General features: G+C 34.4%; 1 protein-coding gene across 3 annotated transcripts in view; it reads right to left on the reverse strand.

Moving 5' to 3' along the window:
• Positions 1-23,419, reverse strand: part of LOC147511880 (exocyst complex component SEC6) — a 41,822-nt gene extending 18,403 nt beyond the window's left edge. Inside the window, exons 1-14 of one of the 3 annotated variants that reach the window (XM_086603484.1) lie at positions 22,853-22,993; positions 18,264-18,283; positions 18,021-18,174; positions 17,904-17,942; positions 17,737-17,825; positions 17,567-17,657; positions 17,351-17,440; positions 17,135-17,214; positions 13,517-13,609; positions 12,678-12,704; positions 4,927-5,034; positions 4,639-4,777; positions 4,488-4,532; positions 2,970-3,025 (exon numbers count right to left, since the gene is read on the reverse strand). In XM_086603484.1, the coding sequence (XP_086459610.1) occupies positions 2,970-3,025; positions 4,488-4,532; positions 4,639-4,777; positions 4,927-5,034; positions 12,678-12,704; positions 13,517-13,609; positions 17,135-17,214; positions 17,351-17,440; positions 17,567-17,657; positions 17,737-17,825; positions 17,904-17,942; positions 18,021-18,149 (986 nt within the window). In that variant the 5' untranslated portion in view covers positions 18,150-18,174; positions 18,264-18,283; positions 22,853-22,993. Of the gene's footprint in view, positions 1-2,969; positions 3,026-4,487; positions 4,533-4,638; positions 4,778-4,926; positions 5,035-12,677; positions 12,705-13,516; positions 13,610-17,134; positions 17,215-17,350; positions 17,441-17,566; positions 17,658-17,736; positions 17,826-17,903; positions 17,943-18,020; positions 18,175-18,263; positions 18,284-22,852; positions 23,004-23,275 lie in introns of those variants that run through there. The other 2 variants (XM_086603486.1, XM_086603485.1) reach the window with 2 other exon arrangements.
• Between the last annotated feature and the right edge of the window lie 3,675 nt (positions 23,420-27,094).

A 27,094-nucleotide genomic window follows, 5' to 3' on the forward strand; every position in this document is an offset into this window, starting at 1 on the left:
GAAGTTGCATGCACAAACAGACTCAAGAAATGTAGTTGCATTCATAAAAAAATGAAGAGTAGCACCAATGGCAGGCCAATCACATGATGAACAGGATCAAGAAGATGATGACAGAGTTTGAAACCTTTTCTATTAAACACATATAGAGAATGTAACAAACTAACAGATGCACTTGCTTCAAATGTACCATAGGTACATAGAAATAGTTCCAAGTTCATTTTCAGAAGATGTAAAGAAAATTATATATGACTAGCCTCTTTGCACGTATCTCCGCCGCGGTAACATTATCAAATTTTTATATATATTTTTTGTTAATTTATAGATTGAAATTACTATTATTCCCCTACATGTGTACCTTTCTCCAGATACAAAGGCCCACCGATGCCCACATATTTGACAAAAACCAATTAAATAACAGTGAAATTACCATTTTGCCTTTTGAAAAGTCAAAAAAATAAAAAAATAAAATTAAACAAAAAATGGCATGGGTTGTAATATTAGTGTTTGGCATGGGGTACAAATGGAAAAGAAATTAATGACATAAGGAATCTTCCTGTAGGTGGAGACATTTTCTTTAAAGAAGAAAGATGATGAGAGAGGGAAAGTATATGTGAGAATGTAATCAAGCTTTTTTATTTAATGAAATGGGGAAAGGGACCTCAATAACAACCCTACTTGCCAATCAAAAAATGTACATTGGCAAAAGTGACTTGCCTCTCCCCCGAATCTTAACCACATCATCTATCTCCTAATAGCAAATGTCTCTCTTAAAACTCTATACGGACTAGCTTGCCTTAGAAAGATATTGTGTATCTGACACGGGAAGTACAAAAGAGTGAGGTCTACAAACTTCAATGTCCATGTGCTATATCTGCCTTAGATGGATATGTCTGTAACGGACATCGTTCTTTTTTTTTTTTTTTTTTTTTTGAAAATATTGTTTGTTGGTGTTACATAGTATATAGAATTAAGATAATAACCTTCCACCACCAAAGAGTACATAAGTAATCTAAGGAGATTGGAGAAAGCTCAAAAGAAAAGGAGGCATATAAAATGACCAATTAAACTAGACTCACGGAATTCAGGTTAACCATCAGGCATCAGCCCTTCAGTATAATCTCGCACTTCATTAACTCTTTCGTACTTCTATCTATGATATCGGCATAATTCAATATCCCAAACATATTTGTATCTAAAGCGTACGAAGTTGATAACTACCATCACCCGATACTTTACGATGACACCTTAACCTCTGGAAATGTTTGTAACACTAAAAGCTATATAAAAAATAAACGACTATCAAATCAAATGTGATGATAGTTACAGCGAATATAGCACCCAACCTAAAATTTAAAATAGTAAAATCAAACCTTGGTATAAACAAATTAAAATGGACAATTCGTTCTCATCCATATCCAAGAGTTTAAAAAAGACGAGTATGTGTCTTTATGTCAAAGTCCAAGTGGATCACCGTCCACTACAAAAATCTGTCGCAACGGATGGAGCCCATGCACAAACAAAAGCTAGACTGAAGGCTGCCACCACACCTACGACTGACTTCTCAAGGAAGGCTAGAGAAACCACGCACACCCACTTGTGGGAGATGGAGGCTAGCTAACACTCCATCTGAACCTAGCCAACACGAATGGCAAGTTAAGGAGCAACTGCAAAGCGAACCTCATGAGGACACAGATCTATATAGCAAGGATCCAAATGAGCTAAGCTCCCTGACCCATCCACAGTCCTTGGGAAATGGAAACCCAATTATGTACCATCGAGTACTCAAGTAGCATCGTGAGGTTCACGTTTTTTGCAATACTTACAACTACCTATGCCTGTTGGATGGGTCGATGCCTATGCATCGATCCCTTGGTTCTAATAGCCAATTAGCCACCCAATACTATCCATGAGCACCACAGTGCATCGTCTACTCCCGGGTTTGCAAGATAAAAAAAACTGTGGAGTCCGGAAAAGCTTCAGTGCATGCATGAGCAACATCAGTTATAGCTATAACGGATACGCAAGATGAGCTACGAATCTAACCACATTGCATTGTCCCTCGTTGCAACTCTTTCTTGGAAGTGGACTATGATCCACTTGGACCTTGACACCTTTCCTCCTACCCCTACCGACACTGACACTTAGAACTTGCGGTCCAGGCGTTCACCGAGTCCCTAATCCAATCCTACCATTTCATAAAATCATACATCTCCTAGTAGTTATTTCTGAAAATTATAAAAACCTTCTACAAACCATGGATCCTGAATCCTTCAAATGCATCCCTAGGACATCTAAGAACGCTCAATAAAACTAGCAGCCGATTCTGATGAGATTCTCTCCATATAATGTCTTACAATTTGGCCTATACATTATTATCTCCCCCCCCCCCACCCCCTTTAAGAAAATATAGTTATAATCTCAACCTTCGAGTCTTATTTGCCAAAACCACAACCTACTTTGTATGAGGTGATAATGGTACACCCCATCATGTCAACAAGCCTCCTACAAAATAAATTTATAAATCTATTTTTTTATGGTTATTTCTTATTTGTTGTTTGTCTAATCTATTTTGTTTGCAGTAGGAAAGGTTGTTCTACATTGCACTTACTTTTGCAATAAGCCTCAAATAACATCTCAGACCATTACTGAATCCTATGAGTTTCCATTATTAAATTGTGCATCCATATGTAAGGGACAAAAATATAGTAGTTAACTATCTCAGCATGTCAAGATACACGAGCAATATTGTCCTAGACTCATAGGTTTAATAACTACAAAAGAATTTCCTTACACAACCATCTAGAAGTGGCAGTCTGTCATTCATAAGCACAGTGGAAAAGCTGGAGAACTACCAGTCATGCAGTTGTGAAAATTTTGAACTACATTTCTCATGCTCTATGATATTTGAGAAAAAATTAAAAAGAAGTCGAATCAAATACAAAAACAATGAAAAACTTTTGAAGGCAAACCTTGGGGAGAAACAGGGAGCGACATAGTCATAGATATCTCCAAGCTCTTCTCCAATCTGAAAATGAAGTGGGTAAACTTAATGGAAGCATCAAAGAAATCACAAGAGATACGTAACACAGGCAGATATTTTGACACTTCTGTGCATGAATTTATGAAAATCCTTTTCCTGACACCCCTACATGGAGAAAACTAGAATGCTACCGCGAAAAACTGATCACCTCACCATGGCCTACCTTTGCAAAAGAACGCTTTCTAGTTTCTACCATAGTTCCTGATTTCAAACCGGATCTCGGAATTCAGTCGAATATTTTGGTTTTTAGAGATTTTGAAATATTAAGGTAAGAGACGAAAAATATAAATTCTGAATTTTTCCCGAAATATTTCGGAATTCCAGTTTTTGAAGTTGTCGGAATTCCGAAATCCTGAACTTTGGTTTCTACAGACTTTAACCACAATAATAGTGTATTCAAGTTCACATTCCCAAATTCAAGATCTTTTCACATTTCACAATAATAACGTGTTCAAGTACATCTTCCCCCTTGAAAGGGTATCAAGAGGATCATAACTCATAAGTCACAAGGGGTGTCCTATTAAGCACATGTGTACACACGCACATACATGGACACTGAGTTCTAGGAGGACATCTCCCAAGTGGCTACTAGGGCCGAAGGCAATTTCTATTATTGTAAACTCTGATTTTCATATATATATTAATGTGATACAAGGCAAACCTAATAAAGCCATATCCTCTTTCTCTCTAAACTTCTTCTCCATTAACGTAGATACAATTTTACTGACACATATACAGGACAAAAGAAAGTAACAAGTACATGCATGATGGAAGAAAGGAATTATTTCACTTTTTGTTCGTTGTACGAGTGCGAAACCAAACCACAATAATACTTGGACTTTAAAAGCGATGGAATAATCTATATACACTGAAATACTGTTTCCTACCCCAATATACTTTAATAATTCATATGTTCTATGCTAAAGGAATTTAATCGTGAGACATTCAACCAATAAGAACCTCAAAAGCGAGGCATATATTCTTAAGGACTTAAACTGTAAAAATCAAATCATAAAGCATGGGATTTTAGCAAAAGTCGTATAGTCCCCAGAAGGTCTCAAATAGAAAACGTAATCTTTCGAAGCGCTATGACAAATGAGATGGTGTATGGACTCATTCCTGTAATTTAACAAAGAACCCTGCTGGTCCAATGTCCACATATCAAAATTCAATTCAAATCAATTACAAAGGAGAGGGTCATGATGTACTCTGGTATTTACACTTGTAAGTTTAGGGATATTTAATACATTACATCCTATATTTTGGTATTTGACTGTTCAAATATCTTCCCATTCGCATGGGAAACCAACACCAATGCATGTTTCACAGGGAAAAATATGAAAAACGAAATGATTATCAACATGAAATATAGCTACTAAATTTTCAAACGCTATAAAAGAACAGAGAAGGAAATAAGCTCAGTGATTCAAGTAACATGCAGGCATACCGTTCGAGCTTCTTCTAAAGCAGCTTTTAAGTCGTTGAAAACCAACTGCGTAAACAGGTGCGATTATAAATGGTGTATCGAACTGAGAATTCATTAATGCAATTATTTATCTTTTAAGAAAGTGCACTTAAATATTTACGTAATTACTTACCTCTGACAAAAGCTCGTCAAACCGTCCTTCAACAGTTTTCCTTATTTGCTCATAACAGTTATCCTTGTAACCTTTCCCCTGAACCTTCAACTTCTGCTGTGCTAGATTTCTGGAAGAAACCATTGCACTAGTAGATTTTCTGCAATATGCAAGTCAATAAGTAAATGCAACCAAATGGAGAATGGGCTGATTATGAATGTAATATCACTGCACGAGATAATAAATAAGGATAGAGAAAAGTATATCATGTGGAGCAAAATATAAATAAAACCACAACAACGATATTACTTTGCAGATCTGCTAGGATTTGTAACTGATGCCATGGCACCACCGCCCTCAGCCTCAGCTGCCTCCTCAGCAAGCTGTTGGTCAAGAATTTCTTGCATTTCAACAACCCTGATAAAGTAAATTGTGAAAACATTAGACTGAAACCATAGAAAGTCACCAAAATGCACTATCAATGTTTTAAAGAAATTCTGATAGTAGTATTAGGAGAGGGAAAACTAAGGTGAACTCATGAATCATAAAATCCTATGTTGGAATGTGAGAGGTTTGGGAGAGATCAGAAAAAACCTTCGGTTAAGGATTGTATAAGGAAATCGAGAGCAAGTGTGGTAATTCTTCAGGAGACTAAGCTAGAAGAGATAACTAGCGTTCTGGTTGCGGATATTTGGGGGATTTTGGATGTTGGGTGGCATTTTCTTCCTTCTATTGGGACTTCTGGAGGGGTGTGTATTTTGTGGGATAGTAGTAAAGTTCAAGTGTTTGAACACGCAATTGGGTCTTTCACTGTTACTATTCGTTGTCAGTTTTGGGGTGAGCAAATGCACAAAGTGATTACTGGGGTGTATGGGCCTTCAGGTGGAGGGGATCTGACTGAATTTTGGGCAGAGTTGGATGATACTTTTGCTTTTGGTAGTGGTTTCCCGTGGTGCATTGCAAGTGACTTCAATGTGATGAGGTTCTCAAGCGATAGGAAAGGAGGGTGTAGGATTGACACTAACATGAGGCTTTTTGATGAGTTTGTTGGTCGGTGTGAGTTGTTGGACATTCCTCTCAAAGGCGGTCGGTATACTTGGTCTAATAGGCATGACGACCCCGGACTTTATCTAAGCTTGATCGTTTTCTTGTGAACATAGACTGGGAGGAGAGTTGGTCTAGACTCTCCCAATCTATTGTCTCTAGTCCAGTTTTTGACTATCATCCTATTATACTAGATAGCGAGTGTGGTTCGCAGAGACCTTCTCCGTTTAGATTGGAATTGATGTGGTTTGACGATCCTGGTTTTGAGGAGAATATCAAGGAATGGTGGACTTCTTTTTCTTTCGAAGGCAGACCGGGGGTGATTTTTTCTTAAAAATTGAAAGCTTTAAAAGAAAAAATTAAAGGTGTGGAACAGGGAGGTTTTTGGAAGGATGGACAGATGGAAAAAGAGGAAGTTCTTGCTGATATTAGGGAGCTTGACCTCAAAGAGGAGGTTGATTTTCTTTCGGATGAGGAAAAGAACTTAGGGAAGATCTTAGAGCTGACTTTGTACGTTCTACAAGGAGAGAGGAAATCTTTTGGAGACAAAAGGCTAAGATCAGAGTGACAATTGAAGATGAAAAATGTACAAAGTTTTTCCACCAGATGGCTAAGGCTAGGAATATAGTGAACTACTTGGAAAGTTTATGGATTGAAGGCAGAGATGTGAGAGGGGAGGAAAACCTCAGAGATGGTATTGTGGATTTTTATACTAGACTATATTCTGAGTCTTCAGATGTAAGACCTTTTGTGGATGCCATACCTCTGGATGGTATCTCTGGTTTGGACAAGGAGATGCTAGAAAACCCGTTTGGAGAGGAAGAGATTTGGAAGGCCATCGAGAGTTTGGCAAGAGATAGAGCCCCTGGGCATGGGCATGATGGGTACCCCATTGAGTTCTATAAGAGGTGTTGGGAGACCATTCGTGTTGATTTTATAAGTATGGTCGAGGATTTTTTTGACACCGGATATTTAGCGCACCATCTAAATAACACTTTCATTGCGTTAATTCCCAAAGTGGCTGAGGCCCATAAGTCTAGTTGGGAGTGCTTACAAGATTATTTCCAAGTCTATGGCCCTAAGGCTTAAGAAGGTTCTGCACAAAGTGATATCTCAAGAACAAGGAGCGTTTATTCATGATTGGCAAATTCTAGACGGTATCCTTATTGCAAATGAGGCAATTGATGATAGGCGGAGAGGTGATAGCTCTGGAGTCGTGTGTAAAATAGATTTAACCAAGGCTTATGACCATGTTAACTGGAATTTTTTGGATTATATTTTGAGGAGGACGGGGTTTGGTGTGAAGTGGAGAAAATGGGTTCGGAAATGTATCTCTACAGTGTCTTTTTCTGTACTTGTTAATGGTTCCCCAACTGGCTTTTTTAAGAGTTCTAAAGGGATCAGGCAGGGAGATCCGATTTCCCCTCTTCTTTTTATCTTGGTTGTGGAAGTCTTTAGGTAGGATGATTTCTAGAGTGAATTCCTTGGGGGTTATTGATGGCTTTCGTGTTCATCTCTCACCTCCAGTTTGCTGATGATACTTTAGTTTTCTTGGGACCTCAAGTGGATCAGATTAGATGGTTGAGAGGCATCCTTTGTTGTTTTGAGGATGTGTTGGGGCTGCAGGTGAACTTGTCTAAGAGTAAGATTTATGGTGTAGGCAATGTTTCTGGTCTCGGTGATTTAGCTACGGTCTTGGGGTGTCAAGCTGATTCCTTCTCTTGTACTTACTTGGGGTTGCCTCTTGGAGCAAATTCACGGGCTAAGTTCATTTGGGACCCGGTCATTGAAAGAGTTCAGAAGAAATTGGCAAGTTGGAAGTGTAGATATTTATCAAAAAGGGGGCGGTTAGTCCTCATTAAAAGCACCCTGGCTAGTCTCCCTGTCTATTTTATGTCTCTTTTCGTCATTCCCAAAGGTGTTGCGAATAGGATTGAAGAAATTATGAGGAACTTTCTTTGGGACGATTTGGACGAGCAACATCACTATCACTTGGTAAGGTGGGAGTTGTGTTGTTTGGCTAAGAAGAATGGGGGTTTAGGTCTTCGAGACATGAGTAGTTTTAATCAAGCTTTGCTGGGTAAGTGGTTGTGGCGATTTGGAGAGGAACGTCAGAGTTTGTGGAGAAGAGTGATTGTGTCCCGCTTCGGGGAAACTCATTTCGGATGGGATAGTGGTTCGGTTCATATCTCTTATGGTTGTGGGGTTTGGAGAGGAATCCTTAATGTTTTTCCTATGTTTCTGAAAGGTGTCCGATATAAGTTAGGACTTGGTGACAAGATTCTGTTTTGGGAAGATAGTTGGTTAGAGGGAGGTTCACTTGCTAACGGTTATCCCTTGTTGTTTGGCTTGTCTAGCTTCAAAGGTAAACCGGTTACAGATTGCATGGTCAGAACTGAGGTTGGCATATCGTGGGACCTAGACCTTCGCAGAGCTCAAAATGACTGGGAGATCGATGTGTTAGCTTCCCTTATGGCTAGGCTTGATGCGCAACCTTCTGTGACGCAAAACTGTGATAAGAGAGTGTGGTACCTGAGCAAGAAAGGTACTTTTTCTGTTAAGTCTTTTTATTTCAGTATTCCTACTTGGTCAAATTCTCATAATCGTTGTGCTCCTATTCCCTCTTTTCCCAGTCTAGTCATATGGGGAGCTAAAGTCCCCACCAAGATTTCTTTCTTTGCTTGGACAGTCTCCTTAGAGCGTATTCTTACCATTGATAATCTTGGGCGTAAAAAATTATTGTTAACTATCGTCGATTGTGTAGGAAAGATGGTGAATCAGAAATCATGTTTTGTTAGGGTGTCCTTTTTCTTGAAACATTTGGTCTTATTTCCATTTAGAGTCTTGTTTTTATTAGGTGAGTCTTGGGCGAGTGGTGGATTTGTTGAAGGGTTGGGGTCATGGTCCTTTTACCTCATCAGGCAATCGTCTTTGGAGCTTATTATCATTTGCTATTCTGTGGGGTATTTGGATTGAGCGAAATCGTCAGACACTTTGAAGGCGTTTCCGCATCTAAGCAGGAGCTTATCATATCTATTAAGGCTCTATTATTTCAATGGTCTAAGAATTTTAAAGAGTTTAGGAGTATCCCTTTTTGAGTATTTTGTGGTGAGATAGGATAGGCTTTTGTATTTAGAAGTAGAATAATTTGTAGTTCTCGGGTTAGCCTCCTGTGGCTATGTTTTTAGTTTTATTTTGTTTCTTTGTAATAGTAGGCTTTCTCGGCCTACTTTCTTTTCATATTTAATGAGATTTCATCTTTACCGAGCAAAAAAAAAATAAAAAAATAAAAAATGTTTAAAAGAAATTAGCATAGAATATGGATGCCATTTTTATTAAGGAAGATGATATTCCAGTAGACATTGATGCTTCGAAGTAAGATCTGGGTAACAAAGTAACTTTATTACTCCAAAGACATAAATTCCATTTATTGGGAATATTTAAATCAATCTATTGGAAGTATCGATTCTCTTCATTAAAAGTAAGATGTAGATGACAAATAGATTTCCCTGGAAAAAAGTTAAAAAGTTAAAGAAGATAAAGAGTTTACGACTACAAAATTTTGAAGTTTCTCAAGTCATACTAACAGTTTCTATGGTCCAAATGATGAATAACCAAAGGCAAAGGCAACTTTGACTGAAGAACACCAAATAATTTAGAGGCAACACTTAAAAGTTGCGTTTTTGCTAAATTAAGTCAATAAATCAAAAGGTCAGTATAAGTAGGACCTTAGCAACCTAAAGCATCACTCATCCTCAATGCTCACGCTTTAAAGTCGCGGTTTGGCTCTTTGGGAACAAAAGATTGCATAAAACGCGAACTGACAAAATGTAAAGCACATCCTGTCTACATTGGCAAGCGTGTCTAGAAATTCAAGTGGGAAATGCGATCAGTTGTGGTACTTTAAGGTTGTGCCTACACATAATGACAAAAAGTAGGACAATAAAAAAGGGTGAAGTCACTCTGTGGGTCCATCCTATACACCTATCTGCTACAAAATCAATGCATTGCACACAATTTTTAATAGGAAATCATCTAATGATACTTTTGTTTCTCATATTACTGACCATAACTTCAACTTTAGTTATAAATACATGCTACGCAAAAATAAAATTGTGAGCATAATTCTCATATTTAGTAATTTCAAATTGTATACTTTGTATATTCAAATAACCTACATATTCTCTACGAAATTTAAAATAATAATAATAGACGCTTAAATACTAAATTGACTAAATAGACACTCTTAATATTGTAATTATTATTGGTTGTGTGCTTTAACGCTCTCGCTCTCGCTCTCGTTCTGCATTTTGGTTGCTAAGAGTAGGACTACCAATCTACTTTTCGTAGAAAAACTTTTGCTTCCTACTAAAAAACAAAATTCGTTTGCTTCGGAAAACCGACTAAGACTGCATTTGGCAACATTACTTGAAGTTATTTTTTGACTTGGAAAAATCAAAAAACCGTTTAAATGTGTTTGTTAAGGGTAGAGAAAACAAATTGGAGCAAAGATTTTGCTTTCGACTTGGAGCAAAAAAAAAGAAAGCAAAAAACTTGTCTGAAGCTTTCTCCTCTTTTAGATGTGTTCTCCAAAATCTCCGTCTCCATTGTTAAATGTGTTCTCCACTACTCACGCCTACTGTTCCACATCCAAAATTCACTCCTCTATTAAGATATACCACCTATGTGTCCTTCCCATATATTTCAAAAGTCCCAAAAATAGAGCTCCATAACTTTAAAATTCTAGTAATTGAAGTATAACAAATACTCATGTTGCCACTACCCACCTTTCCTTACATTTACATTATTTACTTTATGATTCTATCCAAACTAACTATAAACTTTTTAACTCTAAAAATTTGACGCGGACAACTTTTGCTTAGAGTTGCTTCTAGTCAAATTAATTTATCCAAACGAATCCAAGGACGGGAGGAAAAAGACACAAGAAAAGGATTCATGCTCTACTCTTTACTCCTAAAATAGAAATACTTACGAGGCAAAACCACTTCGTATCGCATTCATATCCCCTCAAACCTAGGGGTGAAGGCTTCTTTTTCCTCAAGTTTTCTCCTTATTCTGTTTTAATGAAAACATTATTTTTGTGATTGATAAAACTCAACTAGTTTCACCCAACTTCATATAGTTACATATTATAATGATCTTAGGTACCAAGAAGCTACTTGATGATTACCTAGACATACCCTTAACTTACAAAACTACGCCTATTACAAGTAAAATCTACATAACCTACTCCCCATAACCCTAGACACATATTAGCAAATTCAAACAAACTTCTTTGACCTCTTCCACTATCTTTGTATAGTTTTTCTACTTGTGCTCGAAGATCCTCAAGTTTCTCTCCTTCCATAAAGTCTACACAATCACACTAGGAATATGATACGCGGCCTTGCAAGACCAAGGACCCACAATCAATTACTTCACCGAGGCTTCTTCAACATTCAATGGTGGATCCAAAGGACTATGAAAAAAAAAAAAAAAAAAAAAAAAAAATCTTCCAAACATTGTTCACTAGTGGACAAAGCGAACAAAGGTTTGATAGATTCATACACTTCAATTAAGATTATCAATCGCTTTGATCCTTTCAAGTAAACAAGCCAACAAAAAATGACTACTTTGATGGGATAAAGTTTCTTTAAATCATTATCGTGCAAAATTAATAATTCTCCTATAAGTATATAGCATCAAGATTTTGCAAGGAAAATCCATTTACCAAGAACAAGTAAAAAAAAAAATCACGGAACCCCATAAAAATCCACTTCCTTGAGTTGACGTCCCCAAATTTATTCCTCCTATGGAAAATAAATTCTAAGAAAGTCTTACGCTCTCTATTTTCCAATCATTAAGGCCTTTTGACACAGTCCACAAAACCCCTTCATTACTCCTCGAATAATAATATGACAGCAAAGCTTTCTTGTTGCAAGCCCGGCTATAAATGTCAGTATATTATCCTTCATTATTTTCTAATGAAACATAAGATGACATCCTTCATCTCCGTTGAGCAATACATATATCTTTGTTTTGTTCAAAGAGATCAAAGCTTGTTCATTTATCTAGAACCCTGAATCTAAATTTTCTTTAACCGTTTAGTTTTTCTTGTTTTAGTTAGTTGATGAAGGATCACTAATTCCACTATTAGCAAGTCTTGGTGGACATGGTGAAGATGTGTGGAACGTACAAGAAGAACAAATGACAAGATTGAGATCAAGCAGGTAGCTGCATTGCAGTTTTTCAGGACATTGCCATGTACCATATTTAGACAGGTCATTCCCTTTTTAAATTGGTTGGATCTTTCTCTTCAACGAGTTCTCTTTAGATTTCCTTCGCATTAAATCATTTAAGCGTTCTGTAAAAACTCAAGGGGATAACAATCCCTACCAAACTAAAATACTGAAATTGACCTTACAACAGACTTGAATCACAAAAAACCTAGGCTACATGGACACGCCATATTTTGAAAAAAATCCGTGTCGGATACGTATCCACGTGTCCGTGTCGGACACATATTGCATGTAATTTACCTCGAATTTTGATATTTTGCTGTGTCCGACAATTCGTATCTGTATCCGACACGGCGTGTCATTGTAACCTAGCAAAAAACTCAAAGGGGATAATATCTAGCACACATAATCACAACATAATTTCTGCGATGATCCTTTGTGTTACCATTTTGGTAATCGACTTTTTTCCAACTATGTTGCAAACAAACTTTTTGAATTTTAGTTTTAAGTTAGCATGTTGCCAAACCTATTTTTGACTGTTTTACTCGTTTCAAAAGTAGATGTCACACATTCACACACTCATATTGGCACCAAGGCAACACAGCTGTGAAGATACGAGTACCTCGCTTGATACAGGGGCAGCAGGTTATTAAATAAGTTTATTAAGATCAATTTTAAAGAAAAATAAACAAGAAAATAAGAGCAAATATAGTTAAAGACATAACGTAGTAGACAGTAGAAAATGTAGACAAAAGCAAAATAGAGAATAGTTCACACCTCAAAGCACGGACCAAAGTCTGTGGGCTACAAAAAACAAACAAACAAACAATAAAACAGAAAATTAGCAATAGACCTTTGAGTGAATACACTTATACACACATATAATACACTTGACACATGCATGCATAAAATTAAATGGAACACAAATGAACACATTTACATGCATACAAACAAATAATATAATAGCAGCAATCCAGTTGCTGTGTGCTGAAGGAATTTACACAAACAAATTTTAACATATAATGATGGGCATTCAAACAAACCTGGTTTTGGCATGTGCCCTGGACAATGAAAATAATTTCAAATTTAGAATCCAGATTTTAATTTTGGTATCATTTTCAAAGATTAAAGGAATCCTGCCTGGAAAGTATATCTTACCTAAGACTTACAAGCATAAAAATCTAATAAGAGTGGACTCATTGCTGATCCTACGCTAATGGCTATCTTGCACAGGTATGAGTTGGCAAGAAATCTTTGTAAGAGACATTCGGCAATTTATGGCTAAGGTCTCCTCCATAACACTAGCTAATAGCTTCTGCTTCACATATGGGAAAGTGGTATGGTCGCATGGGTGTGGCAGCCGGCCTCAAGTTAGTAAATGTATATGCAATACATGTGGAAATGTATACCAACAGAGTTAATGACACAAGCTAGTAAACAAAAAGATAATTCTAAATTTACTCAAAATAAAGGTCGGCATTTCATATTGGGTATACCTTCACATGAAATATTAAGAGTTCCATGAAGATAACTTATTAAGATTGCCCTAACACTATTTGAATTCTGAAAGAATAAAAAAAGATCCCAGAGGTTCTTAAAAAGAGAAGAAAAAATACCTTTCCTTAGAAAGCTTAAAGAAGTTTGATATATGGCCCCATAATGTCTTTTCAAATGTCTCCCAGGTCTGGTCTACATCTTCAAAATATTCTCTGTCAAATTTTCGGGTTAGAGTTTCCATCAACACGCGTCACCAACCTAGGTTGAAATCAATCATAATAAGCAGATCTAAACCAAAAACAGACAAACTGAACAAATACTTGAAGGGGAAAATAACTAAAACCAGATCATTATGTTAAACCGGAACCTTGCTTAAACTATAGCCTATAAATTACATATTTCTTATTTATCAGGAAAATACTATCTGTATCAACCTATCAATAGAGTAAAGTGTACGAGTATGCCACATGAAAAAGGAAAAAGTATGATCCTATTAATGCAAGAATTCATTGTGCCGACTGAAAATAAGATCTCCATACCTCAATCCTCCCAACGTAAGTCGATAGTGGAATACTTTGGGTGATTTGGAATGGATGAAGTCATGGAGACTGGAGAGTACTTGAGCTTAAAACTAGGAGATCGACAAAATTTGGGGAAAGGGAAGGAAGCATTGTTTGATTGTTCAAGGGGCATCCGCTTGCTTCACGGTCTTGAGATTATCAGATTTTTTTGCAATAGCGTTAATGCTGTGATGAAATTTTTTCTGTGTTATCTTTGATGGGCATGTCATTGTAGTAAATCGTAGTTTTTGCAAGAGGACCCATTTCAAAATGTAATATCATTTTTTTTTGGGGGAGAAGAAAAACACAAGGGAGGATGCAGAGTCAATATATACAATTGGTCAGAAGACGGAGTAAGGCTGTCAATGAATCGGTTTGGGTGGTCAGATTTTGGAAATTCCATTTCCGAACCGATAAGATAATAGCTCTGTTGCATGGGTAGGCCCTAATTTCCTCTGTATCGCATACCCGTGTCCGGAGGACACGGGTACGGACACCCGGACAAGCAAAACAGACCCTAATTCTCAGATCTTGCCGTGTCCAAACCAGACACTCCGTCCCGTACCCATGCAACACAGGATAATAGTGTATCCAAAACCAACCCGAACCGATAATATTATAGTGCATCCGACTCCAAAACAAAATTGCCAACAGCAACCAAACATACCCGAACTGAAAACTATGAATTTAATCAAATCTTAGATATATCAATTAATTTCAACCACAAAATTTATAAAGCCTATACAAAATTAATATTTTTTTGTTTGAATCGAGGGGGGGGAGGGGAACACGACAACACCAAAGGTGAAGAAACACGAGGGAGGATGCAGAGGGTCGATATTCTGATTTACAACTGGTCTGAAAACGGAGTAGGGCTGTCAATGAATCGGTTTGGATCAGATTTTGGAAATTCCATTTCCGTAGCGATAAGATAATAGTGTATCCAAAACCAACCTGAACCAATAATATTATAGTGCATCCAACTCCAAAACGAATTGATACGGTATATTGCCAAACGCAACCAAACAAACCTGAACCGAAAACTATGAATTTAATCAAATCTTAGATATATCAATTAATTTCAACCACAATTTGTAAAACCTATACAAAATTAATCATAAATCTTACTAAAATGTCATCCTATCAGTTTGGGTTCATATCGGTTAAGTGGATGGCAAATCCGTAACCAAACCAATATCTAATCGAAACTTACAATTGAACCCAACTACTGAACCAAAACCAAATTACCAAAAACGGCTTTTTATCGGTTTGGTTAGTTATCAGGTTTTGTCCAAACCAATTAAGAGTCCTAAATGGGAGTATCCAAAATGGTGGGGACTGCCAATGGCATCATTGAGGTGGGCCCAGCATCCAATAAATTGGCAACAGAGAGGGTGGAGAAACACGAGGTGGCATGCACAGAAAACCAACACTGCCTTTTCCCATCTCCATTTGCATCATTTAGAAGGTTGGCTCGCTAATCGGGAGGGCTCACAAATCTAACTTGTAGTGTGTTTTTCCCTACCTTTGTACAATTTACCAATGTTGTAGAATCGTAAATTCGTGATTTAAACCGTAGAGGTTAAGAGTCGATTAAATTAAAACTTAAACCGTATCGTAAATCGTAAGATTTTTTTCCCCAAATATTTTAGACTTCAAAAAATATATGTATGATTAGAAACTTATACATGAATGAAGTTTATGTGAATTTTTCAATGATTTCCAAATTTAATTAAGTAAATAACACAAAATTTGATGACAAATTAATTACATTTAAGCTCATTTTATTAGGACAACAATTTGATGATCAAACTCCTTATATTAGATGTCACAATAACCATTAAAAAAAAATGTCACAATATAAGAAAGATGGATTTGTGGCCCTTGGTGCTGAAGATTGAAGTCTAATATTTTAGATATTTCTAAACGTAAGGATTTGCAAACACACCATGTGCTAGTGGACTTTAGAGTGTGTTTTTTGACTTTTTGGAGAAAGTGTGCACGCCAATTTAGACAACAGTACAACACCATGTGAGACAATGACTGCCCAAAACTCCAAAAGTATGCCCACAGCCCACGGCCCACAATCACCCACTTTCTTCACGTCTTCCTTCTTCATTCTTCATTCTTCAGCAATTCAGCCACGCCAAACGCCTCTTCGAGTCTTCATTCTTCAAAGTTCAAAACTTCAAACAACAAAACACTTCAAGTACATAGATTCTTCTCACAAAACACCAACCGCATCAAACAACAAAGAAATTAACTTCATCCATGGAGGTTACAGATCTCAAAGACTCAAAGTGATGTGCTGATTTGCTGTAAATAGGTACTGATTTTAAACTGTAAGATTTAAGAGTTAACTCACGATTTGCGATTTTTAAACGAATCGCATGCGATTTAGTCCGGTTTGTATAATTTCCGGTTTTACCACCGAGTCAACTCGATTCCTATGCGGTTCGAGTCAACTCGCGGTTTTGACCGGTTTCTACAACACTGCAATTTACTATATTTTGATAAAGAAAAAACAACCAGTAGTGGCAGAGCTGCAAACGTACGTCAATGATGTTGACTTCTAATACAAAAGATACTGTTACAAGATTATTATGACAAGTCCATTCAGATTTGTGAAACACAAACAAGAAGGTAGGAGCCCGCACAGAGCAATAACAGATGGCTTCAAACTTACTTTAAAATGTGAAAAACCAAAGTAACCAATAGGCTTATGTACTTGATTTAAGATGTGAAATACCAAAGTAACCAATAGGTTTATGTACTTGATTTAAGATCTCTAAATACCAAAGCAACCAATAGGCCTATGTACTTGATTTAAGATGTGAAATACCAAAGTAACCGATAGGCTTATGTACTTGATTTAAGATGTGCAAGTACCAGATTAACCAATAGGCTACTCAATTTGACTAATGTTATTCTATGACATGGGAAGAAAGAACGACTACATATTGTAAACCAGCTGCAAGATATATTTCCAGGTTCTCTGCCTCATTCGTCCATCTAAATGACTTAAATCATGTCCGTATTTCTTTATTCCATCTAGGGATCAAAATGAATCATGTTGAGGATAAAAAATTCACAAAATTCTTCGAAGGATAACTTAGCAATATCTAAACAATAATAGAAAAAAAAAACACTCAACAACAACAATAACAGCACACAGACCTCAGCCTCCCAACTTCTTCCTTATGAGACCCGGCAGCTGCTAATGCAAACCTCCTCTTTCCATCAAGCGCCGTCAACCTCTACTCAGCATAAGCAAGAAAGACAGCAAAAAAAAACATATAGAACCTTAAAAAAAACCCAAGTCACATCTATAATTTTTCTATAGTACAACGGAGGAATAGTTTCCATTTGTAGATAAAAATTCAGTAAGGATACCTCATATGTGTTAATGAGCTCCTTGTCATCACTAAGAGACTGGCGTGCTTCTGCTGCTTCCACAGAAATGGACATCATTCCCTCCACATCCTAACATATAATAAAAAGTTAAATAGAAACTAGACAACTTCAATATGAATCTCTAGCTTGCAAGAAGTTCATGTATAATAGGATGGCGGGCCTTCGAAATCAAGGTTAAGAGAAAAAAAGATTAACCTTGAGAGTTGTGTTTAGATTGTTCCTGGCATTGCTAAGGAGCTTTATCTGATCATGGTTTTCTATTAGTGTTTGACATTCTTGGCATAGCCTGATACTCATAGAAAGAAGAATATCAAAACACAAATAGCTGTAATTCTACATTCTAAATGTAAGACAATAAGGCATACTTTTCAATGGAAAGAAAGTTCTCGCGGAGATGGTTTATTGCATTCTGAGATAACGAAAGTGCTTCAAGGCCAGCTTGTGCTTTTTCAACCTGTATGGACATTATTACACATTCAATAGCAAGTGAGAATGCGAGTACCAGAAATAATTTGTAAATATAAGATGGTACCTGCTCCGCAACCACTGTACTGAGTTGTGCATCGTTTGCCTGACAATATAAACGGGTAAATAAATAAATAAATACATACAAGTAAATAATGAGAGAAAATTAAACAATTGTACGTACCTGTTGTCGGGAAATATAGTCAGACTTAATTGAAGAAATGGATGATAAGAGTTCAGGAAGTGGCAATAGCTTTGCAACTTCTCGAACTGCAGCTTCTTTTGCTTCTATTCCGAGATCTTCGACCATCATTTTTATTTTGTATCAAAACTCACTACTACACATTAATCAAACAAACAAACAAACACTAGTACTAGTCAATAAATTACCAAAGTGAAAAAGTAAGATCTAATTGAAATAATTTACCTGAGGAAATAAAAAGCCAATTTGATCTCTAAAAGATAGTTTTGAGTATTGAGACTATAATATGAAATATAATTTTCTAATGAGGAGGAGTTTGAGTGTATTTCCAATTGGCATTTGTAAAAGGTAATTTCCTATTATGAATCAAACACTTTTAGTGTTCCATTCTTATATATTTGATCAAATAAAAAAATAGGTAATTTGTAAAATTCCTTATTACAAATCATACAATTTTAGTGTCATGATAAAACACCTAATTTATTTCAAATATATTCTTAACACTACCTCAAAACATAGTTAAAAACAATTATACAAAAATAACATCACAAAATATATAATAAAAATGAAAAAAAAATACAAAGCAATAATGAAAATATTTTTAAAAATTGCTAAAAAATAGGTGATTTGTAAAAGTAATTTTCTATTACTTAATCAAACACTTTTAGTGTTCCAATTCTTATATATTTTATCAAATAAAAAAAATTGCTAAAAATATGTAATTTGTATAAACTAATTCCTTACTACAAATCATATACAATTTTAGTGTCATGATAAAACACCGATTTATTTCAATATATCCTTAACATGGCCTCAAAACATAGTTAAAAACAATTATACAAAAAATAACATCACAAAATATATAATAGAAAAATAAAAAAAAAAAAAAAAAAAAAAAAAAAAAAAACGCAAAATGACAAATATTTTAAAATATATATAATCTTGAATGAAACTAACGTGCTAATGGGGAACCAAAACCTGGATGCAAATGTATCGAACTAACCTCAAATAGTATTTAACGGAAAATCATGCAAAAATGCAAACATTAAACTAATCTTAAAAAGTAATTAATAGAAAATTGGAATATATATGGATACAACTGTATTAAACTAACCTCAAAGAATAATTAACGAAAATCAAAAAACTTGGATGCAAATACATCAAACTAACATAAAAAAATAATTGTCGGCTGCATTGAGCTAACCCTCAAAGATTAAATTAATAGAAAATCAAACTCCATGCAATTGCATTGAATTAACATCAAAGAAAAAATTAATTATTAATTGGAAACATGATGCAAATGTGGAACTAATATTAAAAAATAATTAATGGGAAATCGAAACCGGATGGAACTACAGACCAACTAATCTCAAAAATAAACCGGATGCAAATGCATTGAACTAACCTCAAGAAATAATTAATGGTAAATAGGAAACTGGATGCAAATTCATTGAACTAATCTCAAACAATAATTAATGAGAAATCGGAAACTAGATGCAAATGTAACTTTATCAAATAATAAACGAAAATCGAACCGGATGCAAATGCATTAAACTAATCTCAAATAATTAATGGGAAATCGAACCTGGATGCAAAATGTATTGAACCGACCTCAAAGAATAATTAATGGGGAATTGGAAATTAGATTAAATGTATTGAACTAATCAAAAGAATAATTAACAAGAAATCGAAAACCTGGATGCAAATTCTTGATTGAACCATCTCAAAAATAAATAACGGAATTGGAAATTGGATGCAAATCAGATTGAACTAACCTCAAAATATAAATAACTAAAAATCGTGAAACCGGATGCAAATACATTAAACTAACCTCAAAACATAGTTGGGTTATATATTGTGGGAATGTCTCGGTAAGTATAATTTTGCATTTAAAATGATGTTTATCTTATCTCTTCCCGTATGATTGGGAACTCTTTGCTATTCAAGTAGCTACAATATATATGAACTTCACCTTATTAGGCAATCTCAAAAAAACTTCAATCAAACTTCTATTATTAAACAACAAAATGAAGTTGAAGGGTTTTATTAAAGGTACATGAGTTATTTTTTTTTAATGGAGAATAAGGTTTTCACGTTATAAGAAATTTGGTTGAGTGATCAATATAATATTAATATATAAAAGTTTTGTATATTTACAAATATTTTTCAAAATAATTAATATAACAACACCCGCTCAGATAATCTTTGAAGATTCTACATAGTAAGTCATGCATAATTTAAAATAATAATTAATGGAAATCGAAACCTGGTAATCTTCAATGATCACACATAGTAAATCAAACATAATTGACTTTTTATGTCATGTTTGCAAAAGACACTACTTGGATCAAGAGAAGTTGGTATTATACACCACATTGGATAATTAAAAGGAAATCGGAATTGAAATTGATTCAAATGCATAACCGAAAGCTCAAAGAGTAATTAACGGAAAATTGGAAACTTTATGCAAATGCAATAAACTAAACTAAAAAGTAATTAACTAGAAATTGAAAAACTCAGGTGCAATTGCATTAAACTAACGTCGATAATAACTAAAGGGAAATTAGAAATTGTATACAAATCCTTGAAAAATATTTAATGGGAAATCGAAACGGTATGCAAATACATCAAACAAACCTCCTCGATAATAATTAATAGGCCGAAATCGAAACAATTACATTGAACTAAACTCAAAAAATAATTAACATAAAATAAAAAAAACCGAATGCAAAACCTCATAGAATAATTGGTGGGAAATCGAAACTAAATGCAAATGCATTGAAATAATCTCAAAAATAATTAACGGAAATCGAAAACCGGATATAATTGCATCGGACTAACTTCAAAGCATAAATAATCGAGACTAGATGCATATGTATTGAACTAACCTTTAAAGAGTTATTAACGGAAAATCGAAAACTAGATCCAAATGCAATGAACTAATCTCAAAGACTAATTAACTAAACATTGAAAAATGGATGAAACTACTACCAACTAACCTAAATGAATAATTATCGAAATTATAAATGTGATGTAACCGCATTGAACTAACCTCAAAAATAATTAACGGAAATCGAAAAACTTGATACAAATGTATTGAACTAACCTCAAAGAACAATTAACATAAATTCGAAATTGGATGCAAATTGCATTGAACTAACCTCAAAGAATAATTAACAAAAACCAAAAACTAGATGCAATTGCATTAAACTAAAATAAGATATAAACTAATGGGAAATTGAAATTGGATGCAAATGCATTGAAATATCCTCAAAAATAGTTAACTCAAAAATCGAAAGTCGAATGTAATCGCATCATTTAAAAAGCATAAATGTCGGTTTTTAGCCTTCTCATATGAGTAATTACAAGTAATTAGAAACCCAAAATGAAAGTGAGTTTAAAAACAAACTCTTACATGTATGCAAACTATATAGAAATTGTAAACTATCGAACTAACCTAGAAAAACAATTAACAGAAATCAGAAATTGGATGCATTGTATTGAACTAACCTCAAAGAGTAATTAATTAGATATTAGAACCTCGGATGCAAATTCAATAAACTAATCTCAAATACTAATTAACTAAACATAAAAAAATTTGGATGCAACTGTTTAACCTTAATGAATAAAATAACGGATATCATAAAATGGATGCAATTGCAAAACTAACCTTAAATAATAATTTGATGGGAAATCGAAACTTGATGCAACCGCATTGAACTAACCTCAAAGAATAATTAATGAGAATTTGGAAACCGGATGCAACGTACTACATTAAACTAACCTCAAAGAATAATTAATGAAAAATCATAAACTTGATGCAAATGCATTCAACTAATAACCCTAAAATATATTTGTATTATATGTAAATATAGTTTTGCATTTTAAGTAATGTTTATCATACTTCTTTTATTGTGATTGGGAATGCCTTGCTATTCAAGTAGCTTAAATATTATCTTCACCAAATTGGACATTCTCAAAAACTTCAATCAAACTTCTATTGTTAAAACTAACAATGAAAAGAAGTCGATGAGTTTTATCAAAGTTTGATGCTTCCTTTTATATGGTGCAAGAAATTTAATTGAGTAATTAATATAATTTTCATATCTCATAGCTATGCATAGTTGCTAATATTTTTAGAATAATTTAATATAACGGCACCCGCTCATATTAAATCTTTTCAAGTGAGAGTGGTGTATTCTTTGAGGATATGGAAACAATCAATCTATTTTAGTAATTTGTACACATTAGTACGTAAAAATTGATTTACCATTAAATCACCATAAATCTAATAAAACTATTATACAAGCTAGATCGAGTTTAAGATAATTCTATTTGAAAATTACGGATTAATATCCTAAACCACAAAGTGAAGAGGCTATCTCAATTTGATCCCTTAGTTTCCAAGTACTTATACACCATAATCATTTGCCGGGCTATCTCAATTTGATCCCTTAGTTTCCAAGTACTTATGCACCATAATCACTGCTCATTAACATATTTCGGTTTATTTTCAATAAAAATATATTTTGATTCAAAAATTTGTCCTAAATCACCATAAATCTAAAAACACTATTATACAAGATCGAAAGATAATTTTATTTGAAAATTATGGATTAATATCCTAAACCATAAAGTGAAGATGCTATCTCAATTTGATCTCTTAATTTCTAAGTTTAATCGCCGCCATTAACATATTTTGATTTATTTTCAATAAAAATATATTCGATTCAAAAATTTGTGTGAGACATTTTATAAAGCCTTTTCAAAGACACAAAATATTTAATAGATCCGAATTATGCCCCAAAATCTAGTTTGATCTCTAAAAGATAGTTTTGAGTATTGAGGAAAGAATGAGGAGGATGTTGGCAGGACGGAGCCAGGAATCTGACCTAGGGGGCGAGTGTATCTACATAATTAATATACATAATTAAATAAAACATAGGGTCGGTGGGGGGAGTGTGTTTACCACTTTGACAATGTAATTAACAAACAATATGTATTCAAATTATAAACCTATGGCATGGATCTCGGAATGGAAAGGAACAATCAAACACACTAGGAGAAAGCAAAGGCTTGGCCACTTTAAGCTCACCACAGTTACTTATATAGACTATTTTAAGAGGTCTGTTCCATATATTACATGAACTCTGAGCTTTTTCATTCATCTCCAAAAAATCCAACGAAATCGTTGAATTGAAAAAAATAGTTTAATATCAGGGTTTTAAAATGCTTACATCTTTTTATAGCATCATTTCTTGACTTTCCATTGAAATTAGCAAATTCTTGTTGTGAATTGAAATAAATTGGTTTAAAAAGTGATGGAAGGATTAAAATGAGTGATTTCCCCCATTTTTTTTTTTTCAAAACTCAAAAAGATAAAGTGAATAGACATAATTTGACCTTATTAAAAAAAAAGTGTATAAATAAATAAATGGTATAATAAGACTTACTTTTTGATATTTGGAGAGATTTTTCTTAAAAACAAGTAAAAACGTTTTCACTTTTGGTTGTTAAAAGATTTTCTGCTTTCGACTTAATTGTGTGTTACTTGACTTCTATTCTTTGGTCCCGTGGACAACCAAACACCCTATTTCTCACATTATCATTTTTTTTAGAATTCAATTATCCTTTTTAGAATTTAAATTCTCACTAGAATTCTAATTCCCTCCCAAACATGTACCATTGATGGTCCCCGTGAAAACCAAACCCCTACTTTTCATTGTTCAAATATTTTTTATACAAAAAAATCCATTCAAATTACGTTGTCAATTGTCTGGAATTAATTACTACCACACTACCATTTATATTCTCTAAGAGTAGATTAATGGTAAAACACTTGGGTTTGATATGACGCTCCTACACCTATTATAAGGAGATTATGTTGTGGCTTCACGTTTAAAAAATATAGTCAAAAAGTTTAAGGGGGCGGTAGTAAAGTATTTGAACTTATTTTGGGGGGGAACCTCTATGTATTCAGAAAATTTTTATACTGATAATACATAGAACATAATGGTTCTTCAAAACCTTTAAGGGGGCGACTGCCCCCCTCCGCCCCGTCTCCATTTATAGATGTTGGAACGGTAAACGAACTTTTTTCTGTTCACGCGTGGACTTTTTTGGTAAACAATGTGGACGGGTGTATCCGATCACGACCCAGCCGACTTTCTTGGAACGACCAACTTGCGAGTAGGCAATTTTTATATCTTACCATTTAAAGCACCTCCCTCAATTATTATATTCAGCTCACGTTTTAAATTATTTAAAAATACCTCCCTCACTTCACTAACATTTTTATATTGTTTTTATAATTAGAATTAGAATTCAAATAACCAAACTACCTCTCTAATATATGATAGATGGCTGAGAGATAGGTTTAAAGACTTGAAAAAAAAAATCCATGTCACATACTTAACTTGGAATTATTTTTAATTTTTGGGCAAATTAGTGATACCCCTTTGAAGAAGATGTCTTTTGTGATACCTCCTACATTTTCAATTTTCGTTGGTCAAGAGTTACTTGACTTTGTTAAATTGTAGACATGACCAAAATACCCTTCCAAGTGAAAATCTGAGCTTTCACACATCAGATGACCATTATGTTCTTGATTGTTGATTTGATGAGATGAAAACAAATCGTTAATATAACGCCATGTCATCCCACAATACAATGTTTGCTTTGAGCAGTCTCTCCAATAAGCACCCAAATATGTATATGTATATGTTTTGTTTTGTTTTTTTTTTTTTTTTTTTTTTTTTTTTTTTTTGGAAATTTTATTGATAATGATAATGAGTTTTACAAATAATTAAGACAAACGTGCAAACAAGTCACTTATATAAGTCCTTTATGAATTTGTGTTTTTTTTTTTTTTTTTTTTTTTTTTTTTTTTGAGGTCTAAACGTTTGTTTAAGAATTGAGAGTAAAAGAAATTAGGGAGAGCATACGAGTTTGTTATGGGTGATTAGAATTATACAAACTGACCGGTTGGGATTTGGGCTTTAGGCCTTTGGCTTTTAGTTTTAGTCTCATCAACCCATCAAGCATATTCAAAAATACATTTGTCCCTCTTTAATGGTTTTGGACTCAAAATAAATGATAAATGATAATTTTGTAAGGGCAAAAAGATAAGTAAAAAAAGGTTGGGTTATTGGAATATTTTTATTAGTTTTTTTTTTTCATACTATTTTTTTTTTTTGATTATATTCTTACTATAGTTGTGAAAATTTTGGGGGTGCGATAGTGGAAGTTTGCTAAAAAAATTAGAGGTGTGAGTCCTTATAGTTTGAAGATTTTCCTAGGCAATTAGTTATGTGGTAGTGGAGTTTTTCTAATCTCAGGGGGTGCGACCGACCCCACACGCACCCCCCTATATCTATCTATGGTGACATACAAATCATGGTTGTACTTACCTACTATTAACTAGTAAGTACTAACTAAGTTACAACTTAAACAAGACATAATATATAAAGCACACAACCCTCCTCTATATTTCTTCAATGGGTTCTGCATCATTTCTTCTTTCCACCTGCATCACTTCTTCTTTCCCTTCTTTGTTTTCCCTTTCGCCTGAGAAGAACTTCCTTCAGCTACGGAAACAGGTGTGTCTTTCAACTTAAAATCGATGAAAGTGGTGAATAAATCTCTGGAGGAGAATCCGGAATTGGAGAAGGTAGATAATCCGGAGTTGGAGAAATTGAAAAATATAGTTTATGACGTGTAAGTTCTTGTTTTCCAAGTTCTGGAGGTGTCTTTTCTAAATAACTTACTGGAGAGACATAGTATTCATATTTAGGGGGAGAATATAGAAGCATTTTGTTTTCCATTGAGAGAAAGTACTCTAAATGGAATAGGTGAGTAGTAGGAGAGACCTGTGAGACTCATCTTTATATAGAGGCGAGAAAATCATTAACTTACTGAAGTTGGTCCTTGGGCTGTGAAACTGCTAATACCCAAAGGGGATGCCATAAAAATGGTTGCTCCAGCCCATATATCTTTAAGCCACCAACTCAAGGGCATGCCATGGTCCTCATCATTTCTCTATTTTATCATGTTTTTGTTTTGTGTAATATTTCTAATTGTTAATTTTGGTTTTGCTTATTACCCATTTACCTGTATGATAAAATGCCTCTAAACTGGTTTCATCATTACATTACACCGAGAGAAATAATGTTGAGACAATTGGTTAAGAGAGCAATAACTCAACAACGTAACAACATTTTTTTTTTGTACCAGTACAATATCCTGCAGGTACGTGCAATTATCAACTTCTCCATTATTATGTCATGAGTAATTGTATCACATGTCCAGATGTACTTCAGTTATGTTGTTTGATTTCATGGTTGCAGAGATGGTTGCACAGCAGGAATAAAAAGGCTATGGAGCTAATAGCCAAAGGGTGGAATGCTTTACAGGAAGTCGATAAATACTCTTGACAATAATTCAGCAATTCAATTAGAAAATGAACAAAATCTTTTGTGATTTTAAAATAATCATGTAACTCTTTATTGTAAAATACATCCATTTAACAACATTTTTTGTCAGTACAAGTGAAAACCTAACTACATTGTATTTCGGATAAAATTTTGTACTTCAAAAAAATTGAACACAAAGTACTTCGGATTTTTCCGGTATTAATTGTTGAAACCAACTTCATCAACATTGCACGTATAATGTTCATAAAATTTCTAGTGTCATTATCATCATATCCTTTGCATTATTTTTGGAAAAAAGATCATACGCTTTGCATTTAGTAGAGAAGTGTGAGAGTTTATTATTTGTGCATGATATGATAGTCACATACTCACATCATGCAAAAACCTGCAGCAACATGAAATATGAAGTTCAGTTAAGCATATAAGCTGGACTAGTTAATGAGGAGGCCTACAATTTAAACAAGTGGACTTTAAAACCTGCAGTTATAGCACCTCCTTAAGTCCTTCTTAGAAGTTCCTCTGCGATCTTTTTAGTTTTTACCATGACTATAATAGGAAGAAACATCAAGTTACTAGGAAAAACAAAGACCCATTAGCAGGCAAAAAGAAATCATTTTTACTCCT

The sequence above is a fragment of the Coptis chinensis genome, chromosome 3, assembly GCF_015680905.1.
Source record: "Coptis chinensis isolate HL-2020 chromosome 3, ASM1568090v1, whole genome shotgun sequence".
Classification (NCBI taxonomy): domain Eukaryota; kingdom Viridiplantae; phylum Streptophyta; class Magnoliopsida; order Ranunculales; family Ranunculaceae; genus Coptis; species Coptis chinensis.